This window comes from Aptenodytes patagonicus, chromosome 7, assembly GCF_965638725.1.
Source record: "Aptenodytes patagonicus chromosome 7, bAptPat1.pri.cur, whole genome shotgun sequence".
Lineage (NCBI taxonomy): Eukaryota > Metazoa > Chordata > Aves > Sphenisciformes > Spheniscidae > Aptenodytes > Aptenodytes patagonicus.
Window position 1 is genome coordinate 29,094,919 of NC_134955.1, and position 23,836 is coordinate 29,118,754.

General features: G+C 38.5%; 1 protein-coding gene across 13 annotated transcripts in view; it reads left to right on the forward strand.

Annotated features, from left to right (window-relative positions):
• Positions 1-23,836, forward strand: part of PHF21A (PHD finger protein 21A) — a 135,926-nt gene that overhangs the window by 104,338 nt on the left and 7,752 nt on the right. For 7 of the 13 annotated variants that reach the window (XM_076344575.1, XM_076344572.1, XM_076344573.1 and 4 more), the window contains 10 exons: positions 3,427-3,681; positions 5,458-5,544; positions 7,778-8,074; positions 9,852-9,950; positions 11,054-11,105; positions 11,900-11,979; positions 12,431-12,491; positions 14,936-15,099; positions 21,675-21,830; positions 23,478-23,553. In XM_076344575.1, coding sequence (XP_076200690.1) covers positions 3,427-3,681; positions 5,458-5,544; positions 7,778-8,074; positions 9,852-9,950; positions 11,054-11,105; positions 11,900-11,979; positions 12,431-12,491; positions 14,936-15,099; positions 21,675-21,830; positions 23,478-23,553 — 1,327 coding nt within the window. Of the gene's footprint in view, positions 1-3,426; positions 3,682-5,457; positions 5,545-7,777; positions 8,075-9,851; positions 9,951-11,053; positions 11,106-11,899; positions 11,980-12,430; positions 12,492-14,843; positions 14,867-14,935; positions 15,100-21,674; positions 21,831-23,477; positions 23,554-23,836 lie in introns of all 13 variants that reach the window. The other 6 variants (XM_076344579.1, XM_076344581.1, XM_076344580.1 and 3 more) reach the window with 3 other exon arrangements.

Consider the following 23,836-nt stretch of genomic DNA (forward strand, 5'->3'; position numbering starts at 1 on the left):
ATTGTCTGTCCATACCCAGTAGGTCTCAAGAAACAGTAAAGACTTTACAGGCACTGTATGAGGTGTATGATTAAAATAATTTATTTCTAAAAGACTAACAGAGTGTTCACTGTATCTGTGAACAAAATGTAAGAAAACAGTTCCCTCTTCTTTCTGCTTGGTTCTTTTTAAACAGATGTAACTCGTATCAGATAATACTTACCTGAGTCTTCAAGGATTAGTCTAAAAGTACACAATGGTAATTGCAAAGTTTGAATCTTAGAAAGTAGTGTCTTTATTGGGAAGGTACACTGAATTTCAGTACAGTATAGGATTAGAGACATAATCCCAGAACTCACCAGCGAAAGTGGTCTGCTTTTACTGAGAGGGGAATTCCAAGCTGATTCAAAGTCTCTCCTGTTCAGATATTTAGAATCCCCCAAGTGTGCTAATAAAACAGCAAGAAAGCGTAGGGAGGTGTTTTGTAAAAAGAAGTGTACGTGAGGTCTTTTTTCCCATTGATGCAATCTCAGCAGTTCATGTTTACCTGGATAGGCAGGTGGCAGAATTCACCCATGAAGTTTACTTTATGCACACTGCAGTGAATCACAACCATAGCTTCGACTGATGGTGGTTCTTGTCTTCCCTTTTCCTGGAAACAGAAGGGGGAGAAACGGTTGGGCTGTTAGTTTTCTCATTAACTCAACAGGTTGTTTTGGATGCTGACTGAAAATGTATTTGAAAGACTTAGGTAATTGTATTTTTTATAAAAGCATATTGAAGACATTAAGCAAACTTAAGTAAGGAAAAGGCATTTTTTGAGCAGCAACATCTATATCAAAGCTAAAACAGAACAAAGAAGTAAATATTACTGTGTCCTAAAATATTTACAGGCAAACAATGGATCACTATTTGCTGTATCACTGGTCTCTGTTTTTCAGTTAGGAAACATGACTGCAAAAGCAGTTTTATGTGTTTCTCCGTATTCCACACTTCACATTCACGCATTAACTTCCAGGTCATCTCCTGGGTTGTAAAAATTGAGGTTCTGTTCAAAGTTAGAGCCCTCTAGTGAAACAGTCAAAAAACTGCTACACCCTTCTGACTATCATTCATACAGTTGTACTTGGAAAGTAATTACAAACTGAAAGGCAGGTCATCCTCTCATTTGAATAAATAAGCCAGCTTTTATCCTTAACACTTTTCTATTTTTATTTATGTTGGTATAATTCTGAAGTAACCTCACTTGCTTCTGTACACATTTTGCATCTAAGGCTGTGCCTCTGTCCTGTTGCCCCTCAATCTGTTTCAGCAAAGAAAAGTCAAATATTTTGTCTCTCTAGAAAGTTTTTTGGTGCCTACTTTTGTAAATAATACATCTTTCAAGGCTGTGTCAGTAAAGAGAATGCTTTCAATAGTTATTTTCAGAGTAATTCAGTTTAGGAATCAAGGTATGTATGCTGCCTTAATAGTGACATTTTAATATACTTAATATAGTCCACTAAGAAGGACTTTTTAAATTTTCATAAAGCAGCAAGCCTGCTAAAAGGTCACATTATTGCAATGTTATTATGTGAAATAATGCAGACTTACTATGAATGCCACTTCAGTATGAATTCATTCATTGAAAACTTTTTAAAATAACCGAGGTAATTAATGCTCAGCAAAGTAACAGGGATATTCAAGCTCTGTGATCTGCTGACTGAAACTATACTTGTAATACTTACAGACTTACTAGAACCCCTTGAAAGAGTCACAGTCTTGTGTTACATGATTGATTACACTTTTCTTTAAAAAGTTTATGGATGAATGCAATGCTTGTGAAAATGATACCATGTCACATCTCATTGGAAAAGCTTGAATAATATTACTGCATTAGGGGAATGGAGCCTCTTGCTTTGGAGAAGGGGCAGCAGAGGTCAATAAGAAGTTCTTGAATCTCAGATAAAAAGTTAAGGGAATTGTTCACGTTGTGACAAGAAAAAGTTAATTATGTCTGGGTTTTGTATAAATGTATAAAATTGAAACATGAATTATCCTTTGATTTGGCATTATACAGTGTTTGAATTTTTTTCATACTTGTGTGTAATTAACAGTTAGGGGATATAGTTTAAGCATTATGAAATTAGAGGTGTGAAAGTAAACTGCGTTTTTGTTTAAGGAAATAATATTGGTGAAAATACTGAAGAACCCAACTGGAAACATATTTATATTATTTTATTAGAAAGAAGAGAAAGGTCTTGTGTGATTAAAATTAAGCCGTCTAAATGAGGCATGTTCAGAACACGAAAAAGACTGCCTGATCCCTGGTTCTCCATTTTTTCCTGTTGTAGAGCCTAGCGCTGACATCAGGAGGGAATGGTGGTTATTTCATACTAGGAGCACTTGATCGTGCCAGTAACTGTTTTGAAGATGCAGTGCCATTGGTACAATGGATTTTTTACACCAAAGAGAAAAGAAATAAGCTCACTTGCCATTCTGTTGAGTGTCACTTGTCATGAGTTCTCTGTGCACATTTTGTTCTGGTTTTATATGGTGAGATTCTTGCCTTGTTGCTTTTTGAATGAGATTCGTAATTGTCTGTTTCCTTAACACCTTAGAAGACAGTACAGTTTAAAACAAAGCTTATGAAATTATAGTTGTTTTAACTTTGGAATTTGTAGGCATTTATTGCCGTATTCAGGCATTTCAGGTAAATGCTGGCATTAAGTGGTTCAAAACCACTCTCTTTAAAAGAGGCCAAGAGCAATCATGACATCACATATATGTTCCAAAACCACCCCATTCCACAGAAGTTAAACTTAATTGCCTGCAGCCTGCAGCTGGACAGACTAACAGCCAGCTCTTACAACTTCAGGATAGCCCTGCTGATATTCTTAGGAAAGAAAGTTAAGAGCTAAATAACTGTATGGCTAAAACTGAAATTTGGGATACCCAAAATCAAAATACATTTTTGTTCTTAAAGAAACCAATTTATGAATATTTTTTCCCTCTGCCTCTGATTGTGAAGATCTCTGTAACTAAAGTTTCCATTTGAAAATTTGAGTTTTAATTGGCGAGAAGCTAGTTTGCTGGTATGTTTCATAAACCTCCACCTTATAGGTTTGATATTACAATACATATTTGGAAGTAATATGAAACTAAAAGATCCAAAAATGCATATGCCACTACTAACACTTGATTGTCATTTTCTCAGGAATTTGTTCTGAATCAATCTGTAATGCTGCATATGATTAAAATAGACCCGACAGGTGCCCCAAATGAGAATCCTTTCTAGCTATCCACTTTTCAGAGGCGTAAGATAATGTGCTTGTGTGAAGAGCAGGTAGATAGACTCAGTGCTGCCTTTTCTTTCTCTTACTGTCTATTGTTTCTGACTAACCAACCCACGTCCTGTCTGATACGAAGTGTCTCTGTCTCTTACAGTGTATTTTCTGTTTCCCTTAGAAAACTGTAACTACAGCTTCTATGATCACCACTAAGACACTACCTCTCGTCTTGAAAGCAGCAACTGCGACCATGCCTGCCTCTGTTGTGGGTCAGAGACCTACCATTGCCATGGTTACTGCTATCAACAACAATCAGAAAGCAGTCCTCAGCACTGATGCGCAGAATGCACCAGTCAACCTCCAGACAACAAATAAGGTCACTGGGCCAGGAGCTGAGGCAGTCCAAATAGTGGCAAAAAACACAGTAACTTTGGTAAGCGTTTCATGTGTTTGCCCTGCAGATATGTGTGGGTTTAGTTTACAAGAGGGCTATTGGAAAAAAAAAACCACAACCAGTCAGGTTTTTGCACAGAAAGAATAGTAGGGACACGTCATGAGTCTTCACTAGTTGTTAAAATTATAGTCTAAGAGAAAAGCATTTACTACCTACATGGGTTGTTGTTACTGTTTTGCTTTATAGAATTAAATCAGTGCTATCATCACCTCTGTGTAAAGTTTCCCCTGTTAGTAATTGTTAGTCATGGGGAAGTAATGATTGTTTCGCCCCTACCTAATCTATGTCACTGTGTTCTGCAGAATTCCTACTCTTTTCTTTGGTAAAGGAGATGTCAGACTTTCTTCATTTGATCAGTTTGGGTTTTCATCTTAGATTTTTTTGAGTCAATCTCTCTCGTTCCCTTTGCGTGATAAATTCTCTGGTGTTAGACACATCACTTAACTCTGCCCACTACCATGTCTTCACTCACCACTTTTTCATACACATATACAGAACCTGTTTCTTTAAGCATATATTTCGGAAAGTTCTTTGATTACATCACACAGTCTTTTCCAGAATAGTTAGCCATCTAGAAATGAGAGAAGTAATGTTTTAGAATTGGGTTATATAGGCTTCTTGGTCTGGAAACCAGGCATTGCGTAGCATCATGACAGGGAAATTTTACTTCTGGAGTAAAGGTTAAGGCTTCACTAAACATAAATCCAATTTATCTTTATTGAAAAATACAGTTTAATAATGCAAATGGAAGTAATTTTGCTTCCTAATGAGGCATATATTTGCAATCAGAATAGAGAAGACTATTTGAGTGGAGTTTTTTCTACTGTTCTCTTTTCCCATGTCATCCCTTGCACCACTCTCATCTGTCCTTTGTGTCTGTGCTTCATCTCTTTGCTGAATAACTTACTTAGGTTTGGGGAGGTGATCCTGTTTTAATAATAGTCCATGATTTATGTTTCTGTAGCAAATTTCATCAAAAATCTCAGAATATTTTCCCAAGCATTAATTAATCAGTACAAGACCTTTTTGAAGTAAATTGCAATCTTATGTGGGTGGACAGAAGTACAGAAGGGTGGAAACTAACATGGACATTAATTTCAGAGAATCTCACAGAGTACTCAACTTAGGGTAGCTGGTAGTGCTGTTCAGAGGTTATCATGTGGCAGCTCCATCCAACTGATTTCAGTTAGACAGGGAAGTACTTAGGATGCCTTAAAATCAGATCTTAATTGTTTCAAATGAATGGCTTACTTTTGAAAATTTCAAGTTGTGTATTTAGAACCCCTCATAGTGTCATTAATATTGCTAAAAGAGTTGTAACTTCCAGATCTTTTCTATTTGCGTGAGATACTCTTTCATTCTTCTGCATGCCATTCAGTATGAAAGGACAGTGGTTCATATAGCTGGACATCAAAGTCTGTTGTTATTTTCTGTCTGTTGTAAAGCCAATTTTTAACTATTAAAACAAATAGGAGTTTTCATTATCTTAAAATTAAATGGTTTTAGGTTGCAGAGCACAGTAGTTAGTACAGCTGCACTGAAAGGAAAGATACCTTCAATTTATGAAGCAAGGTGCGTAGGAACTGGAAAGCAAGGTTAGCTCTGTCTTTAATACATTTCTAATGAGGAACCTGTTACTGTGAAAAATTATTTAGAGTGGAAAACCGGGGATATCAGGTCTGAAAATACATTCAGGATGTTGATTTTGGTGAACAAGCTACTTTTCTCTTACTGAACTCTCTTATGTTCTTATAGCAGGTTCAGGCTACGCCTCAGCCCATAAAAGTGCCGCAGTTCATCCCTCCTCCCAGACTTACTCCTCGTCCAAATTTTCTTCCACAGGTGAGTGTACAGAGAAGAAGCAATAGAAGAAGGAACTTAATTATAGCATAGATAGGAGATACTTTTTATGAAGATAATTTTTGTCAGTCTTTATTGGTGACCTGGTGGAGGAGGCAATTCATGCTCAACAGGTTTGCCGATGATGTCAAATTTGAGGGTGCAGTCAATACTCTTGAGGGCAGTGCTGACATTCAGAGGGTCCTAGACAGGATAGAGGAATGGGCCAGCAGGAATCTCTTGAGCTTCAGCACAGAAAAAGGCAAAGTCTTGCACCTGGAACGGACTAACCCCCCGCATAGGTACCAGCTGGAGACTGGCCGGCTGGGGAGCAGCACTGCCTAAAAGGTCTTGGTTGACAGTAGCTAAGCTAGCAGTGTGCCCTGGCAGCAAAGAAGCCTAGCAGCATTTTGGGCTGTACCAACAGGACCACAGCCAGTAGATTAAGGGAAGAGATTATCCACCTTTCCTCAGCAGTCATAAAACTGGATCTGATATACAGCATGCAGTTTTGGACCCCCTGGTACCAGAAAGAAGTTGATAAATTTGAATGAATCCAGGGGAGGAAGGCCACTAAGATAGCTGGGGGGCAGGTATATATGACCTGCAAGGGGAGGCTGAGGGATCTGGGCTTGTTCAGTTTGGAGAAGAGGTTTTTGAGGCACTCTAACAGCAGTCTTATTTCCAATATCAACAAGGAAATTAACAAGAAGATGGAGACATAGGTGCTTGGCAGGAGAATTATAGACAATAATCATAAATGGGAACAGGGAAGGTTTAGACTGCGTATAAGGATACAATTCTCTCTTTGAGGACAATTAGGAGTGGAAGAGGCTTCCCAGAGACGTTGTGGAAGCTCTGTCCTTGGAGTTTTACAAGACTTATCTGGACAAAGCCCTGAGCAACCTGGTCTGCATTTAGTGTTGGCCCTGCTCTGAGCAGGAGGTCAAATTAGAGACCTCCTGAGCTGCCTCCCAACCTGCATGAGTCTGTGATTATGAAATTTATATGTGATGATCATATATGATCCTATTTGCATCAAGTGAAATGAACCCACAGGACAGGTGCCAGCAAAATCAAAGCATCACCCAAAATTGCTCTAATTGTTATTTGCTGCTCATGAGCAAAAAAGGAAAAATGAGATGTCTGTAGATTGTTCCCAGGTATTTCTGTATTGCAACAGAGAGTGACCTCTGCAGCTGGGCAGTAAAACTTGTGTTTTGCTTTTTTTTCATGGTTTGGGAAAGACACAGATTGCTTCTTCATTTAAAAAAACATCTTGGAGGAACTATTTCATTTGTAAGAAATCCGTGGTGCTGTGAATAAAAGTCTAAATCTTTTACAAAAGAAAAAAGGAAAGTATAGGCTGGTATCTGATGAAGATTTGGGGATGGTGAGATCTGTTGGAATGTGACCTAGTTTTCCATGATAAAATGCATTATGGAGTATTAACGTTGGATAGGACAATAGAAATTAAATAAGGAAAAAGACTTTATTTTCAGAGTAATGTATTCTACTTCTGTACTCTGTAATGATGTGGTAAGTGCAAACTTAACAATGGGCAAGAAATAAGCGAGTATTGATGGTGGAGGATTGGAAGATTCTTGTGGCTCCTTTCTTGTGAAAGAAGAAGAGAGTAATGACTGCATTTACCTATTGCCTTCAGCACTTTCAATGAGGGATTAATGAATAATCTTGACAATTTTTTTGCTTAGCAAGATTGGTTGTGCAGGTGTCTAAATAATATATAGAGTTGACAAAGGTAACAGGGATTTGCTGAAAATTTTAATTATTTCTTTCAGGGCACAATCAGCTGTTCATGATTTCTTGGAGGCTCAGTATAAAGCCCTGAGACACACTTTTAACATGAGAGCCTCAGCTGTGCCTGTAAATATTACGTGAATTTTTTGGCTTGCAATACCAACATGTTGATTAAAATACAGATAAGGCACTTGGCAATAAACATGCAATATAAGTATCTGTGCATCCAAATACCATTTCAGGGACAGTGACTGTATATGCAAATGTTATGGATGGGTTTTATGCAAGTAGGTTTGAAAATGTGGCTTTTCCTTCACATAACATACTTAGGGCACTATGCTAAAAATTACATTCTATAAAAAAATCAAGCAACCTTCTGCAGATTATGCAGGCTGAATTGAAAGACTTAGTAAAAAAGTTCATCTGAAATACTGATATACAAATCTCTCTCTTTTTTTTTTCTTTTTTTTTGTAGGTTCGACCTAAACCAGTTGCCCAAAATAACATTCCTATTGCCCCAGCACCTCCTCCAATGCTTGCAGCTCCTCAGCTTATTCAGAGGCCTGTGATGTTGACAACAAAGTTCACGCCCACCTCTTTACCCAACTCTCAGAACTCCATACATCCTGTTCGTGTAGTTAACGGGCAGACAGCAACTATAGCCAAAACTTTCCCCATGGCACAGCTCACCAGCATCGTGATAGCAGCACCGGGTACCAGGCTCGCTGGACCTCAGACTGTACAGATCAGCAAACCAAACATTGAAAAACAGGTACAGATAAGAAAGTGTCTACTAATGCAGCGTACTGGGTTTATTACTTTACTGTGCCGTTTTGGAGAGGATGACAACCATGGAGAAATTTTCAGTGGGTACTGGAGATGCTCATGTTCCAACAACAGTAAAAATTATGGAATGACTTGCAACTCTTGGGGCAGAAGTTACCATTTTCTTTAATACGGCCCATTGGAATCTTTTTCTCATGCTTCAGTGTTTTTATGCTCCCCCTACTGTCTTAACTTCAGTAGTTTATAAGCCAGCTACATTGCAGGGCTGTACTAGTATCTTGGAGACCAAGTACAAACTGAAGTCCGTGTTCATATCAAGTCTTTAAGAAACACTGGAAAAATATTTTCTCTGTTTCTGTTTTTCAAAGGCTGGCTACGTGAAAGGCAAAAACTACGCAAAACCGTAGGGGTATTTAATACGGTAAATGTAGCCATTTCTTCCTTGAACTTGCAGTCTTGTGATTGGAGGTAAAATAGTCTCACTCAGCTTCTGAAGACTGATAGTTCCCCGTGACTAAATTGGATTGATTGAGTGGAAAGGAGACCCTCAGAAATGGAGAACTCTAGATGTTCAGTTTTAAAGTCTCTCTCCAGAAAAGACTTTCATAAAATAAAACATGACTTTAGTCACTGTGGATTGCAACTGAGAATCCTTGCCATTCAGTTCAAGCAAAGCAATCTTCTATTTCGCTTTTAACGCTTTCCTATATTATATATTAGTATAATATTGTATACTATTTAATACATTATCTATAACGTATAATATTTCTGTAATTTATATAAATAATAGTAGTATATATTTCATTTATAACTCTTTCATAGACTAATATGCCTTGAAGTTACCTTCTGCTTTTGAAGTCACCTATGGAGACTGTGAAAGTTACGTGCATGAAAGATATGCTTATGCTCAGTTCTGCTTATGAATTCTCATGAGTAGATTCTTGCATACCTCGAGACTGTTTCACAAGTTGTTCAGCAATGCATTGCCCTTTTCGTATGATTTGAAGTTGTACTTCTACAGTACTATATTTTTTGATGCCTATTCCTTTTGATGTCAGCAATATTCATTTGCTCTTTGAATAATTACTGGCGATTCAACTGTTGAAAAACATACAGAAGAATGGTGGTGGTTTAATAATACATGAATTTTTCTGTATATTTTCTCCATATCATAAAGGGGAAAAGTTTGTCTCTCTGTAGCTTACCTCACTCAGTTTGTAGCCTCAGCAGCTATGCCATGGGCTGAGGATTGTCATGCAGAGTTTGTGATACCATTGCAGAAGATTATGACTTAAGAAAAGAAAGAAGCTTCAGAAACATCTGAGATCGTAGGATTCAGAGAGACAGTTTTTGAGCCGTTCATAATTCTATGAAATACGAAGATTGAGGAGTAATGCATGTGCCATGCAGAGTGGTTTCTACCTGGAAGTTTTCCATGGGATGCTTTTTCTTAAAGTGCCTGTTAAGTTTTCCCATACCGTATAGTGATTTCTGTAATGAAGTTAACTCCTAAGATGACTTTTATTGCTTGCATGGCTGCATGGGTTAATGGAATGGTGGTAAGGCTGTTTCATCCTTTGTTAAAGGAAAACACTTTCTTTAACGTTCCTCTCACATCAGATTCCTCAATTAAATCTTTGTTAGTACACTGCCAGCTTTAAACTTTCTCTCCTGTATCTGCAAAAGTATTTGTTCTGCTTTATTAGTCAAAGTAAAAAAAGTAATTCTTATCACTGAATGAGAGAAACACTGTTTCTTTTCAGACTATTAAACCACATGTGGAAGCAGAAGAGAAGCAAACAGAAAGTCGTACAGTTACTCCACCTGCTGCACCGAAGCCAAAACGAGAAGAAAATCCACAGGTATCAGAACACACCCAGAGCTTTCTTTTAAGAAAAAAAGGAAACACTCTGTCCTTCAGAAAACATTTTTCCCCCTCTGTTCCCTCAAGACTCCTTAACTTTAACATTCCATACAGTCCTGTTGGACAAAAGTAGTTGATAAGGCTACAGAATAAGAAATCTAAATAAATATAATGCATTGCATTTTTCAGTCCTGGAATGCATTTGACTTCTGAGTCTTTTGAAAGTTAGATCATAATTTTTCTCTGATACTTCCTTCAGCCAGGAGGCTTAGATTACAGTGTTGATTTCCATTCCTTTGAGGTTTTAGACTTCTGGAGTAATTTTTAATGCTGGAGAAATGTCTTTATTTTGCTTTACAAAATATTTCTGCTCTGGTGAGCAGGATGGAAGGAGTCACGTATGTTCACATTCTGCCCGGTTTTTATTCCAGTTTAGGTCCAGTTGGTTTTGGGGGGAAAGAGTGGCCAGAATGGCTATTTCTTAAAGCCTTTCTGCCATGCAGAGCTTTGGAACTGATTACAGCTGAATGCTCTACTACCTTTTTTGTCGATGGATTCAAACTGGCTACTGTGTGAGCATTAACTGTTGTCAGTACAAATTCTGATTTTTACATGTCTGTGCACTTCCTGCATTAAAATTAGAATCCTTTAAGAAAGCCATAGCCCTTATCGAATGGCAAATGTAAACCAGAGTTGCGCCTTGTAGTTTCCAATATATGGAGAATGATCTTCAACTAGCAATATTTTGCTGGCAATTGAACTGTGTTGGTATTTACTAAGAGCCAATCACATAGTCCGTTCGATGCTGGACTGGAAGCAAAGAAACTGCTTTCTTGTTCACAGCTCTGCCAACTCTGTGATCATGAGCAATTGGCATTTTCCTGTATCTCAGCCTAGGTTCCCGTCTAGAAAATGGGACTATTGTCTATCCTCTGTAAAGCAGTTCGACATATATGGATGAAAAGTGATTTATAGAAGCAAATTATTACTAATAACATTTTTGTTGCTTAGTTACCTATCAACTGACTTTAAAGGGCCTAAGTGGCATAGCTCATCCTAATGATTGGATTTGTCATGATCTTTTTTTCTCCCCCCTCACAGAAACTTGCCTTCATGGTATCTTTGGGACTAGTTACTCATGACCATCTGGAAGGTAGGAAAAATGACTTAAGTTGGTTCTTGAGCTCCCTGTTTCATGGCCATTCTGAATTGGAAGTACAGGTCCAAAATATTTCTGTATTAAATGCAGTATTTTCTTGCACAAAAGTACATTTGGGATGTCTGTACTCTTGATCTAACTTAGCTTGTTGTGCATACTTTTTTATTCCTCTTATTACACTGAAACAAAGCAGTTGCTTATGCAGTTAAGATCAGTGGTTGGGAAGAAAGTGTATGCTCTGATGGTAGGAAAGACATTTGTGACAATCCCATTGCTTTCTGCACAACTCCTGTATCTGCAAAGTTACACCATGGATAATTTTACTGTAACCCACATCTGGATTTTCCATTTATTTCATGATTTCATGAGACTGTAGTCTGTAGTGAATGAGTTAATAGATTATAATTGGGTTTTATAATTTAAACTCCTTAATCCTATACATATTTCTGTACTGTATTTATTTTTAAGTATCAATAAGGTTACCAGAGGCTTTTCGTTTTAGATCTCAATTACACTGACCATGAATTTAAAATGTCTTAGTCATGGAGTACTTGGCAAGAAAATGGCAGTCATTTCATGAGTTAGTTGAGCACTGTATTTGTATTCCTTCTCAGGTCTTAGTTTTCAAACCTTCAGAAATTAGAAGTATAACAAAGTTGCCTATATTCAGCATGATTGGTGTTCTGTAAAAATCTTCACAGCTCTCCTCACATGCAAACTGAATTCTGAGGACTTTAGATAATTTCTGAGACCCATTGTTTTCTAACCTGAATGCTTTGTTTTACAAGAAATCCAAAGTAAGCGACAAGAGAGGAAAAGAAGAACAACAGCAAATCCAGTGTACAGTGGAGCCGTTTTTGAGCCTGAGGTATTAATTTTTTGCTAGGGGAAGCTGTTATTTTCATTCTGAGCTTGTGTGTCTTTCTGCCATGTTGCTACCTCCTAAGCTATCTCAGTTCTAACTAGATAGGCAAGCTATTATTTATAATTCAAAAGGCCATTGCAACGATGTCACCCTCAGATTTTTAACGAGTAAATACATTGGGGTGTTCTTCTAATACTTATGTCTTTTCCTGCCTTCTCCTATGTAAAGCTGACGTTAAATGGCAGTCTGTGTACTATTAGGTCAGCTTGTGTATCAGCCTGAAGCAGTCCAGATGTCAGAAGTAGTGTAAAAAAACTAACCTTTCTGAAGCTATGCTTCAGAAAACAGAACAGCCAGTAATCTCACTTAGTACTACTGTGCTGTTCCTCAGCTAGTGCATATAGTTGTTGCCAAAAATGTTAGCCAACAAAAATTGTTATATTCTTCCCTGCAGCGCAAGAAGAGTGCAGTCACGTACCTGAACAGCACAATGCATCCCGGGACACGTAAAAGAGGTGAGGTATACTTAGACCTGTCTCCCTGCTGTATGTCTCTTCCTCCATCTTACATTTGCAGTCCCCTTGTTGATTTGAAGAACAAAACAAAGAAGGACTCTACAGTACTTCATTTGTCCAGTAAATTTCCGTGGTAGACAAAGATCATGACTTCTAGGGATTAGCATAGCAGGTTTTATTAGGCAGCTCAATGTTTTATTTCAGTTTCACTCTCCAAAAATATAATAAAATACAATAGGTAGAGCAAAGTGAAAGGTGAGATGTTTGAACATCATTTAGTGGTATAAAGCTGCTGTCAAGATCCTCTTGTTAATAACTAAATTGTATTGTTACTGTCAAGAGGAAGGTGGTTATGGAAAAAGTGTCTGTGCCCTGAATAGGAGAGGAAACTTAGTGTGACAAAAGCCTTGTTCCCCACTGGGAGTAGAGATGGGTCCTTCAAAAGAATTTATCTTGAGCAGGAAAGGCTATCGTGCTCATACTGAGCACTTTTCTGCAACCAGAGTGCCACTTGTCCTAAAATGAGAGGTGATCTTTCATATAGGTATGCGGTATTATTCAGTAGAAATCCTTCTGTAGAACAGGTGAAATTTTGAGACTTAGATTATGGTGAAAACAAATGAGTCAGAACAGCATAGGAGAGAATGCAATACCATTTTTTGTGCATGGCATCAACCACCCATATATGACAATCTTTCCCTGATTTTTGATGATTTTCTGCAGTCCTTAAAGACTCGTAATACCTTCTCTACTCCTGAGTTTGCTGTCTAAAAAAAAAGTAATCAATCAGATTAAGAAAACCGCAGTCCTACCTAGCACTAGTTGATTCCATTATCTTTGTTTTTTGGCTGCAAGGTCAAATACTCATTTGATGTGTGCTCTCCTTGATATACCTCTTCAGTCCAGCAGGCAATGTGGCAAAGCTGACGCTTCTGCAGCTATGCCATTTCTAAATAAAAGACATCAGTCTCTACTGCCATCCTCTAATAACATTAAATGTATTTTTTAAAATTATATGATGTAGATTTTATAGAGAGAGAGTTTTGCATTTGCTCTGTGGATAAGTAAATGTTCCTTCTTCTAGTAATGATTTCTTAATTCTATTTTGTAACTCATTGTGAACAATTACTGTATCAATGAAAACGATTGCATGCTTTTGTACTTGATGCTCTCTTAGCCTGTTTTTGCACACTGACTGCTATTATACTTTCTTTTTTTTCTCACACCCTGTTGTGAGCCTGTACCTTGCATCAGCACCAAATTAGTAGCACACATTTTCAATTGACAAAAGATTTGGATGTATACATTTGTTTTGTGATTTAGTATAGCAATATATTAGGTGAAAAGAGTATGCAAGCATGTGCCCCTGAGAGCTTTAGTTTAATTCTAGATGGTGCTGAGCATGTCAGAAATTTCAGCCATGGACATCACTATCAGAAATCCGTTTCCAAGGACATACTTAGTTCTGGAACATATCCAGACCTTAAATGCAAGGTTTAGCATGTTAATAGGTATAGACTGACAATCTGTAAACATAAGATCTGGGGAATTATTCCTAGATCCTAACTCCTTTATGTTTACATAGCCATAAATTACCCTGGAGAAGGGAGGCAGAAATGATGGTTACATTCTGTTTTTTTGCTGTCTTGCTTTGCATACGTAATTTTATGAAAATCATTACGAACACATTTTGCACTTCTGCTGGTCTAAAGGAGCATATAGGAGTTGCGCATAATCGAACATACTTGACTGAGAAAGTCTAAGAAAGAATACAGAATTTGAGGAGGATTACAGTGGAAGACCAGCGGTAGGTTACAACTGGTAGTGCTGGTGTTATGGGTCAGACAACGGGACCTGTTCTTGAGGTAGTCTAATTTAAAAAACGTACCAGCAGGGTAGAAAGTGCTGATCTGTGGGTGAGTGGGTTTAAAAAAAGGGGAAGAAAAGGAGGGGGTTGGTGAGTGTTGGCCTCTGATAAAGTACTTAACCTTTGTGTAGATTTTTGCTGGCACTAGAAAGATAGGGAGGTGTGGGATAACAGTAGAAAGGATTTAATACTAGTTATTGTAGCTTCTCTCTAGCTTTGATGCCAACATGTTTTCCCTAAAAACCGAATAGCCTCATTCCTAGGAGTGGCAAGTGTCCCCACGCTGCTTTTGTGGGAGTGATTCTTTGACCCTCTGCAGAGCTTATTTCTATTTCCTTCTGAAATACATCTTTTAAATGTTCTTTCCTTGCAAAATTCTACTTAAAGTTTTCTAAAAAATGTTTAAATCTTTGCTTCTGTCCTTCCACTTGTAACTTTTATATTAACTTCCTCTCTGTGCTACATCGTTTCCTTTTTCACGCTAGCCAATGAGGACCACTGGCCAAAGGTATGTAAGATCATTTTTCCTTTCTTTTTTTTTTTTTCTTTTTTTGTGTTCCCTGTTGTTAATATGTAGGTCGTCCACCTAAATACAACACGGTGCTGGGGTTCGGGGCTTTGACCCCCACATCCCCTCTGTCCAGTTATCCTGACTCCCCTGAAAATGAAAAGACAGAGACCACATTTACTTTTCCCGCAGCTGTTCAGCCTGTGTCCCTGCCTAGCCCCAGCTCCACAGACGTAAGTAACTCTTGGGGAGGGGGTTACTTTCAGAAGGAAATGCAGGAAAAGCCACAAGGAAAATCATTGCAGATTTTGTTTCTGTAGTCACACTCATCATTTGTCCTGATTCAGTGCAGTGAAACGGTCCAGCATTCTTTTAACACCCTTCCTTTTTCCTCCTGCACCTATGTTCTTATCCTGTGGAGATTTTATTTATAACTCCTTCAGTGGATTGAAACATTGGGAGGCACCAGGCATGCTAGATGAGTTCATTTCTTTTGTGCAGTGTCTGAGATCTTGTCTGACTGAATTGAATCTGTCATCCATGAAAAAGGGGGAAGGGGGAAGGGGAGAATGAAAAGTATTACTTACAGACCATAATAACAAAAAGTTGGGGTGTTTCTGTAATGAGAGAAGGAGGGAAACCGCTTGGATCACCCAGGACAGCCAGGAGCAGTGTTCACAGCACTGGTTATGGCAGTTCTGGTGTACTGGCATAGCTAAATACGTTGCCCCTGTGGTCAGATCGCAAAATCTGTCTTGAGTGAGATCTGGTCATTTTGTTATAATTTATGAAGAACCAAGTGTCCTTACATTAAGTTAATTCAAAGATAAGATTTGCTACTCAAAGCACAACCTTTTTTAAGTTGCTGAGAACTATCCAGTTATTTCATTGTTTCTATTTCTTGCAAAAACATGATGAAAAAAATTAAAGGTCATGCATAAACTTCAGAAGATAAATAGTGTGGGAAGAATTGGACTGAGTCGCTGTGTAGGTCCAAAATGACACAATGAAGGGACTGTACACTATGGTTTGTCTGAAAGTGTACTGTGACTGTTCAGTATGGGTGAAACAATTAATTGCACAAAAATTCTCAGGAGCTGTAGTGTACTTCCAGTAAAGTGCTTGCGTTTTAATGACTAGTACTTACTGGGCACAGTTTAAAAATAAAAAGGTGCTTGCTTATTTCTTCATACCAGTGCTGCAAACTCCTTCTGCAATCTGAGTCAGAGCGGTCTCTTTTTTTTTTTTTTTTTAACCATATTATCACATATAATTGAGGCCCAACCATTTGAAATGGGCTTTAAGGAAGAGTTGGGCTGCTTTATTTTCATCTATGCAGTTGCACCACTGTAAGTACATAGACTGAGAGACCAACTCTACTGGCCACATACAACAGGGAATAGAAGCCAACTTCTTGCCTCTGAACTGTATTTGTTCTGCAGAGGTAACAGGAATAGAAATAGTACAAGTGTGTCTGAGTCACTGAAATAAATAGATGCAATTCTGATACCCAGGGAATATGTATGTGAAATTAAAAGGTTCTTTTTTATATAGTCACTTTTGAGAGCAGAATAGCACTTGACGCTAAAAACCCTTTCCTGACAGCCAGATGAATGGGACTGTGGAACAGCCCCTCAGGGAGAAGGTGGGGCAGCTCCATCTCTGGGGACTTTTAAAAGTAAGCACTACAAACAACTAGCAAACATGCTGGAGAGCACATTTTTTACATTGGCCCCAAGAGAAGGACTGGATAATGTGGTGGGGGTCTTTTCCATCTCTGACGTGTGTGTGTATACTGCTGAGTCTCTTCCCACTGTGTAAGAGCTCTCAAAACAGTATAATGAGTTGTTGCTCTGTTTTCTGCAGAGCCTGGTGGCAGCAAGCTAAATGACGAATAGTGAATTTCTGTAGAATTCCAATCTAGTTCTGAATGCCCTGAATTTTCTGAATTTGGATAGTATTTAGGCCTAGGTTCTGGATTGCTTTTAATAGTCATTAATGAAAACAGAAGTATTTTAAAGGAGACAATGGAAGATTACACAGCAGGTAATTAACATTCTCTCTTACCTGAGCATATTATAATATAGCACAGTAGCACTCTTTCCCCTTTAGAATCATATATGAATCTCCTTTAACACATTTCCAGACAAGTTGTTTAGTTTATACATATGCAACAGCACTAACATTTTTGTGCGTTTAATTTTTTGAAAGAATTTTATCCCAAAGTCCCATTCAATGTGTATTTGCTATCAATTGGGCTAATTTGGTAGACTTTTCAGAAATATTTGGTATTGAATTCCGTGTAAAATAAAATACATGTAAAAGCAGAAAATATATTTCAAAGTGCTCATAAAAATATGTTTTTAATTAAAAATAAACTATTAAACAAAATTTGAACCTTAAGAAACAGCAAAATACTGGAAAGGAAGTAAATATGAGATCTGTTCTTCTGTCATTACATGTTATAATTCTTACTTGCTAATCATAAAGAGAGGAATGGTTTCCCATTGCCATCGTGGGCTGGAAGGTAGTCTTCTGTTAATATGTTCTCATAAAATTGCTGTATAAGCTTGTGCAGTCACATCCCTTTCTTGTGATTCAGTTTCCCCCATTTATACATTTGGCATGGTGTTTCCTTTTCCCATCTGAGTTTTGAGAACTTAGCAATACTTGTAAAAACCTTTAGCATCCTTGGCTGGAAAAGTGCTATATAATGCTGGAAAAGTACTACATATTTAAACACCAACAATTCGAGTCATGCTGGAGATGAAGACAAAGAGGAAAATTAGGTCTTTTGCATTTAAGGAGCTTGCAGCTTAATTAAATGTAGAATACAGTATACACTCAAATGCCCATGCCACAGTTTATGACCAGTGCTACCACTGAGAAGAACTGTCCTGCCTGTCACCAGCAGTCTTTTCTCATCCCTGAAATACCTTCTATGTTGTTCCAGCACAGATACATCTGAGGCCACGTTGTGATCTGCATAGGGGAACTGGTATAGCTGAAAATTGTTGGTCTTAGCCAAGATCGTGCCCTAATCTGGTTAATTTTATAGACACACACGTTCTTCTGCCAGCCTCATGCAGGGGACAGAAATGAGTGTCTGGGCATATAGAGAAGGCAGGATCACTTCTTTTGGTAGTGAGGCCAGTCCACGTCATGTTGAAGAGGGTCTACACTGTTAGCAGATGATGTGAATATAGAAAGGTCTCTTTATTCTAGATAGGATAGAAAATGTTGTCTGTAGTTACAGCCTCCAGCTTTTGGGGACTTAAAAATGAAAACACGACAAGTGCATGCCTAAGTAAAAGGCTATTTCAGAAGTCTCAGTTAAAACAATTGAGCAGTTCCTCAGACAGGTGTAGAAGAAAACTGCAGTTTTGTTCATCTTTAAAGTATTTTTGCATTAATTTGCTGAGAAGGTCTAATTCCTATAGGCTTTAGAATAGAAATTTGATATTTAGCGCTTGAGTAATCTTTGTCTTTAGCCAACCTATGAAAATTACAAATCAGGCCAAGCGCTTGGCACCAGGCACCAAGGCCCAGAACGACCTTCTTGCCTTTCTCCTGAATTGTCTTTCTCTGAATGACAGGAATAAAGTTTGAAGGCAGGATGAAGCAGGAACTTGAGATGGGATTGGTGATAAGGATGGCAGGGTAGAAAGTAGGAATAGAACCTGGAAAAAGGACGGAAGTATTGCACTAGGCAGGATTGAGCAAAACTTCTCTTCCCCCCCCCTTTTCTTTTTTCTATTTGGCAATTGGCTGTGAACCACTTGGTTATGTGTGATTCTCCCTCACGCAGTAGTGGCATATTCACCTGGAAGATAGCAATTGCCTTTGACGGTCAATTACTCAGAAGTAAGAACAGTGCAAAAATCTTTATTCTCGTGATGGTTCAAGTCTGTGGTCACAAAATGCCTTTTTATTAGTAAACTTTTTATATCAAAACAACGTTTCAGTTAAGAGGAGCATTAGAGAACAGTCAGATTGCAAAGTCAAGCCCATAAAAGTTAGGAAATGCCAGAATTATTACTGCTTCTGATAACTTAATTCACTTACATCATACATTATGGTCATCTTTATTTATATGGTCATGAACAATCTCTGTTGCAGAATATTTAGTTTTCCTATGTTGTTCCAGTGAAATGTACATACAAGTATAGATAGTACATATTCAAACACACAAACTATATGTACTTCTGATGTGATACTGTATTATTCAGTTCTATTGCCTAAAGCCAGGCCCTGCTGCTCTAGACACTTTATAAAAATAAAGAAAACTGTTAGCTGTCCAAAAAGCTTTCATTTATTTTCCTGGTCTCTTGGTGCAGAGGAAGTAGAGTAAAAAGTGACGTTAAATCACCTTTTATGGTCTCTGTTCTGAAATTATTCTTCAGCCTCTTCAGCCTGTAGCATGTGTTAGAGCAGCCTCAGTGAGCTCTGCTCTAGCCTAAGTTGGCTGCCTATAGCCTTCACAGAGCTGGTCCAGAAGCTGTTAGTGGGGTGCATGTCACAACATTAAATCCAGCCCCCCTTTATGCATATATTTATTAACTGCCCATAAAACCTGGCGCATTTCTTTGGAATCAAACAGTGGCTGGGATTTTGGTGAGGCCGGTTATTAATTCTGAGGAAATGCCCTGAATTTTGCATTACCAGAAATAGGACTGTGGATTTTGTGCATGTGTGTTGTCATCTCAATGCGTTCAGCCACACTGCACACTGACCAGCTGTGTCACTTTAGGTTTTGCAGCATTCAGTTGATTTCAGAAGGTTCTGGATCTAAATTTCTAAATGTCTCCCCCTCAAGAAGCAACTGCATGTGTCTCTTGCGTAGGTCTCCTTCTGCAGGGTATTAGACAAAACAGGTTTGGTTTTCAACACATCAATAGTTTTGCATCCGAGCCAGTTACCAAGTGCCATCGTGTAGTCTGTGGCAACCAGAGCATCTTCACACATGTAATTCTCTAGAATGAGAATTTTCTTCTAAAATGTGAGAATTTTCCTCTTAAATTTTTCCTTAGGTTGCAGAGGATTTTGTTTTAGCTTATATGACATCTCCTGCCTGCCTTCTTTTCCTTGTACTCACAGAATGCATGATAGAGGAAAAGAAGTTCTTCCCAGCCTGGTTACACAGATGACTTCACAAGAGGCATGAAATGTCACTCATTTAATTCTTCATTTAACACTGAGGAACATTTTGGTGTTAAAGGATGAAATAATACCATAACCCAGCTCTCAATGACCCCTGGGAGTTACAGAACCAAAACATGGCACTGAAAATTCACTAAAGATTGATCCTTTACAGAACATGACATCAGTGCTAACCTTGGGAATTAAGAGAAGAATAGACTTCCCTTTGAAGAAAGGCCTCATCAGCAATAGAGCTGGGAAGTAGAAACCTGAGCAGATTGCTTGTGTGTCATTCTTCTAATATGTTTAATATTTTATCCATAGTAGAGATTAGTGTCATTTTTCTTGCCTGGCAGCTTAATGTGTAAGTGCGCGGCCAAGTCTGCTATCTCTCCAAATTGATAGAACTTACTCATGCACGTGAAAAGACTGTACGGGTCAAAATGAAACATTGCACACGATATTTCATACAGGAGGAGTGTATATGCGCGGTTTGACTCAACACATATCTTCAGATTGTGATCTTGCAGATCTGGTGTGTGTGAAACTTTGACCAAAGTCAGTGGGAAGCACGTGTTTCAGACTCCAGGTGGGGCCCTGAATGTGTTGAGTTGCCAGGACAGCCCACAGGCAGTGAGAGGAGAGGGCTGCCGTGCCCCTCTCCTCCCCTGAATGCTGAGCCATCTTTCTTTCATGCCTCTTTGTTCAAATATCCAAACCCCAAAGAAAACCAAGTAGAAACACCACCACCACCCCAAGCATGAGATGGGAGTAACAGGAGGAGAGAGAGAGAAGAAAAAGTGGCAAAAATCAGACCTACCTTTCTGGGAAGCTAATGGCTGTAGAAAAAAATTCTTTCTGATGGTGATGGAATAGTAACTGAACCTAGTTTTTTTAAGAGACGCTGCCAGTAATGTTTTCAATTCTTTCGTTAAAAAACCCCTTAGTTAGAAAATCTCTCTTGGTATTCCCTCATCCTGGCTCTCAGCCTATGTTAGTGATGAAACATAAACCACTCACTATAGAGAATGAGAAAATTTTGAGTCACAGCTTTTTTGGTGCAATTTGAGGTAACCTAAGTGAAGTAAAAAGAATTGTCTCAGAACGTAATTCATTCTGTTCTTTTTCATTTGCAAGCACAACACCTTTTCCTTCCAGTTTCATTTTAAAGGTGACCTAAATATTTGACAATGTTTTTTTAAGTCACTCAACTGGGGTTTCTTACATACTGTTACTGGCAAGAGACAGCCTCATCAGCATTCCCGAAGTGGAGTTGTGCTTACATCCAGAAATGAGAAGGGTTAAGAAAGTGGGTAGCTCATCACTTTAGGCAAAAAAAAGCAGGGTAAAGGGGGAATCTTAAAGAATACAGGCTATGGTGTAGCAGTTGTTAAGAGAAGCTATAGTAGTAAGTGTTTGCTGTAACATTTTGCCTTGGGAGGACAGAGGGAGTGTTTGGGAGGATAGATGTCAGTGTTTCTGACATCCTGCCTGGTTTTCCTGTTTCACGTCCTAAAAAGGGTTTGACCATTTGGAATCCCCTTAGACATAGTTTGTGCTGTAAACTTTGCATTCAACTAGGATGTAGATGTCAAAGGTCAAAGTTCACTTTTTGCCTTCTCTCTCTCTCTCTTTCTCTCACCCACACCCCTTCTCCTCAATTTTATAGGGCGATATCCATGAGGATTTTTGCAGTGTTTGCAGAAAAAGCGGGCAGTTGCTGATGTGTGACACATGTTCACGTGTTTATCACCTGGACTGTCTGGACCCGCCTCTGAAAACCATTCCCAAGGGCATGTGGATCTGTCCCAAATGTCAAGACCAGGTATTGTTTGACAGACAGGGAGAGTTATACACAATGAACTATAAAGATTTTCCACATTAAAGAAAATAACCACATCACTTGGCTTATTTAGATCAAGACATTCTGACACTGAACAAATCTATTTGATCTGTAATAAGGCTTGTGTGAATTTGATCGAATTACCTCTGTTGGGATGCGTGCAAATACAAAACTGTTAAGTCTTGCTCCCAGATTTGGGGTCCGTATTTGTTACCCTTGTTCTTACTTTTTTCCTGGGCCAAAGCACACAAACTTTTGGGAAAGGTTCTCTATGACCCATAGAAATTTTCCTGTTCATCTTAAGGTCATTGTTTCTTCAAAAATTGCTAGTATATTCTTCTGGACAAATAAATAAAACATTTGCACAAGCCTACCTCAATAGATAGAGCAAATATAAGCCCCTGTTTACTCATATAAATCAAATATCAGAGAGGTTGTCTTCAGTGATCTCTTTAATGATATCATCCAGCATCAGTATAACGAGGATAGGCGAACAGTTTGGTTGTTCTTCCTTCCCGATCCCTTTCTGAAAGTACGCAATTGAAGTGAACAGATGATATGTTAATATTTTGTTTATAATTGCATTGAGATTACAAGACAAAGAAGTAAACTATTGTATTCCTAACCCTTACATGGGATTCCAGAAGCTGCAAAGGATTGCTGATAATCAGCAGCCTGAAGCTGTTAGTGTTCTGTCTGATTTAGCATATTTCTTGGTCGCCCATGTGACCTTCGGTTAGCCAGATGGTAACGTAAGAAAACAGCCTGTTCAGAATATGCTGTTCAGAAGAATGAAAATGCAAAACTCAAATGACTTGGTCAGTAGCTGCAAGTGAGGAGGGGGTGTTACCACTTCCCTACTCCCGCTCTTGCCTACTCTCACCTTATCCCTCCTCTTCATACTTCTGTGATAGTTTCCCACAAAATTAGGGGGAAAAACATCTGAGTTATTTCACTGTAAAGTGACCGAGTCCTCTATCTTCTGAGACATCCCTCTGATTCACTTATTAAAAAGACACAATACGTGTCTTTCCTCTCAAAATAAAGTTTGTTAGGAAGGAATATGTAGGAAGGATCTGAAAGACATAAATGGTGCTTACCCTTATAAAGAGGGTTTGACAACTCTATTAAGATGATTCTGATAAGAAGGGGAGATAGGACGGTTTCATCTTTTACTAGCCAGGAAGCGTGATGTTTGAATATATGGTGTGGAGACTGGTCTGTGCCATGAAAGGTTTTCTCCCAGAACAACTAAGATCAGCAATTTGTCTGAACCATGAAGTAATGTGTATGTCTCCTGGCAAGTTTGAGTTCAGATATGTTATCCTTCCATTCCTCTTTTAAGTTGTTCAGTTTCATTAGTAGAGTTTATTTGTGGCTATGGAGGGAATTTGAGAAAATGCTGACATTTGTAAGAAACAGGCCTGCTTTGCGGGAGCCACAATACAGTTGTGAATAATTCCCTCTGTTAAATCTCAGAACAGGCCTGCGAAGCTTCATGTTAACAGGGCTGAGACTAATGATAGCCATAAAAGAAAATCCTCAGTCTTTCCCTCTTCCTCTCCCTCCTTTTTGCTTTCCTAGAGGTAGATTGTGTACCAGCTAAATCTCCAAATGCTTTTCTTTCAGATGCTAAAGAAGGAAGAAGCAATCCCATGGCCAGGAACTTTAGCAATTGTTCATTCATATATTGCATATAAAGCAGGTAGGAAAATGGGGAACAAAACTTTCGTTTCACTTTTAATAATGGAAGATGTTATTCTGGGAATGGGATAGAATGGTACTTCCTTTACAAAAGGAAGTTAAAGGGGAGGAACCTTAATCACTAGTGAAGTGAAAATAGCAGTCTAAACATTTGTTAAGCCTTCTGTGATGCTTGTGTGTGTAGGTGAAATTTTGGGTGTGATTTAGTGCACAAGTTGTTGAATTGACTTTAAACACAATTACCCTCTTTGCATGAACCAGTTTAGAGCCTCTGTCCACTGTTG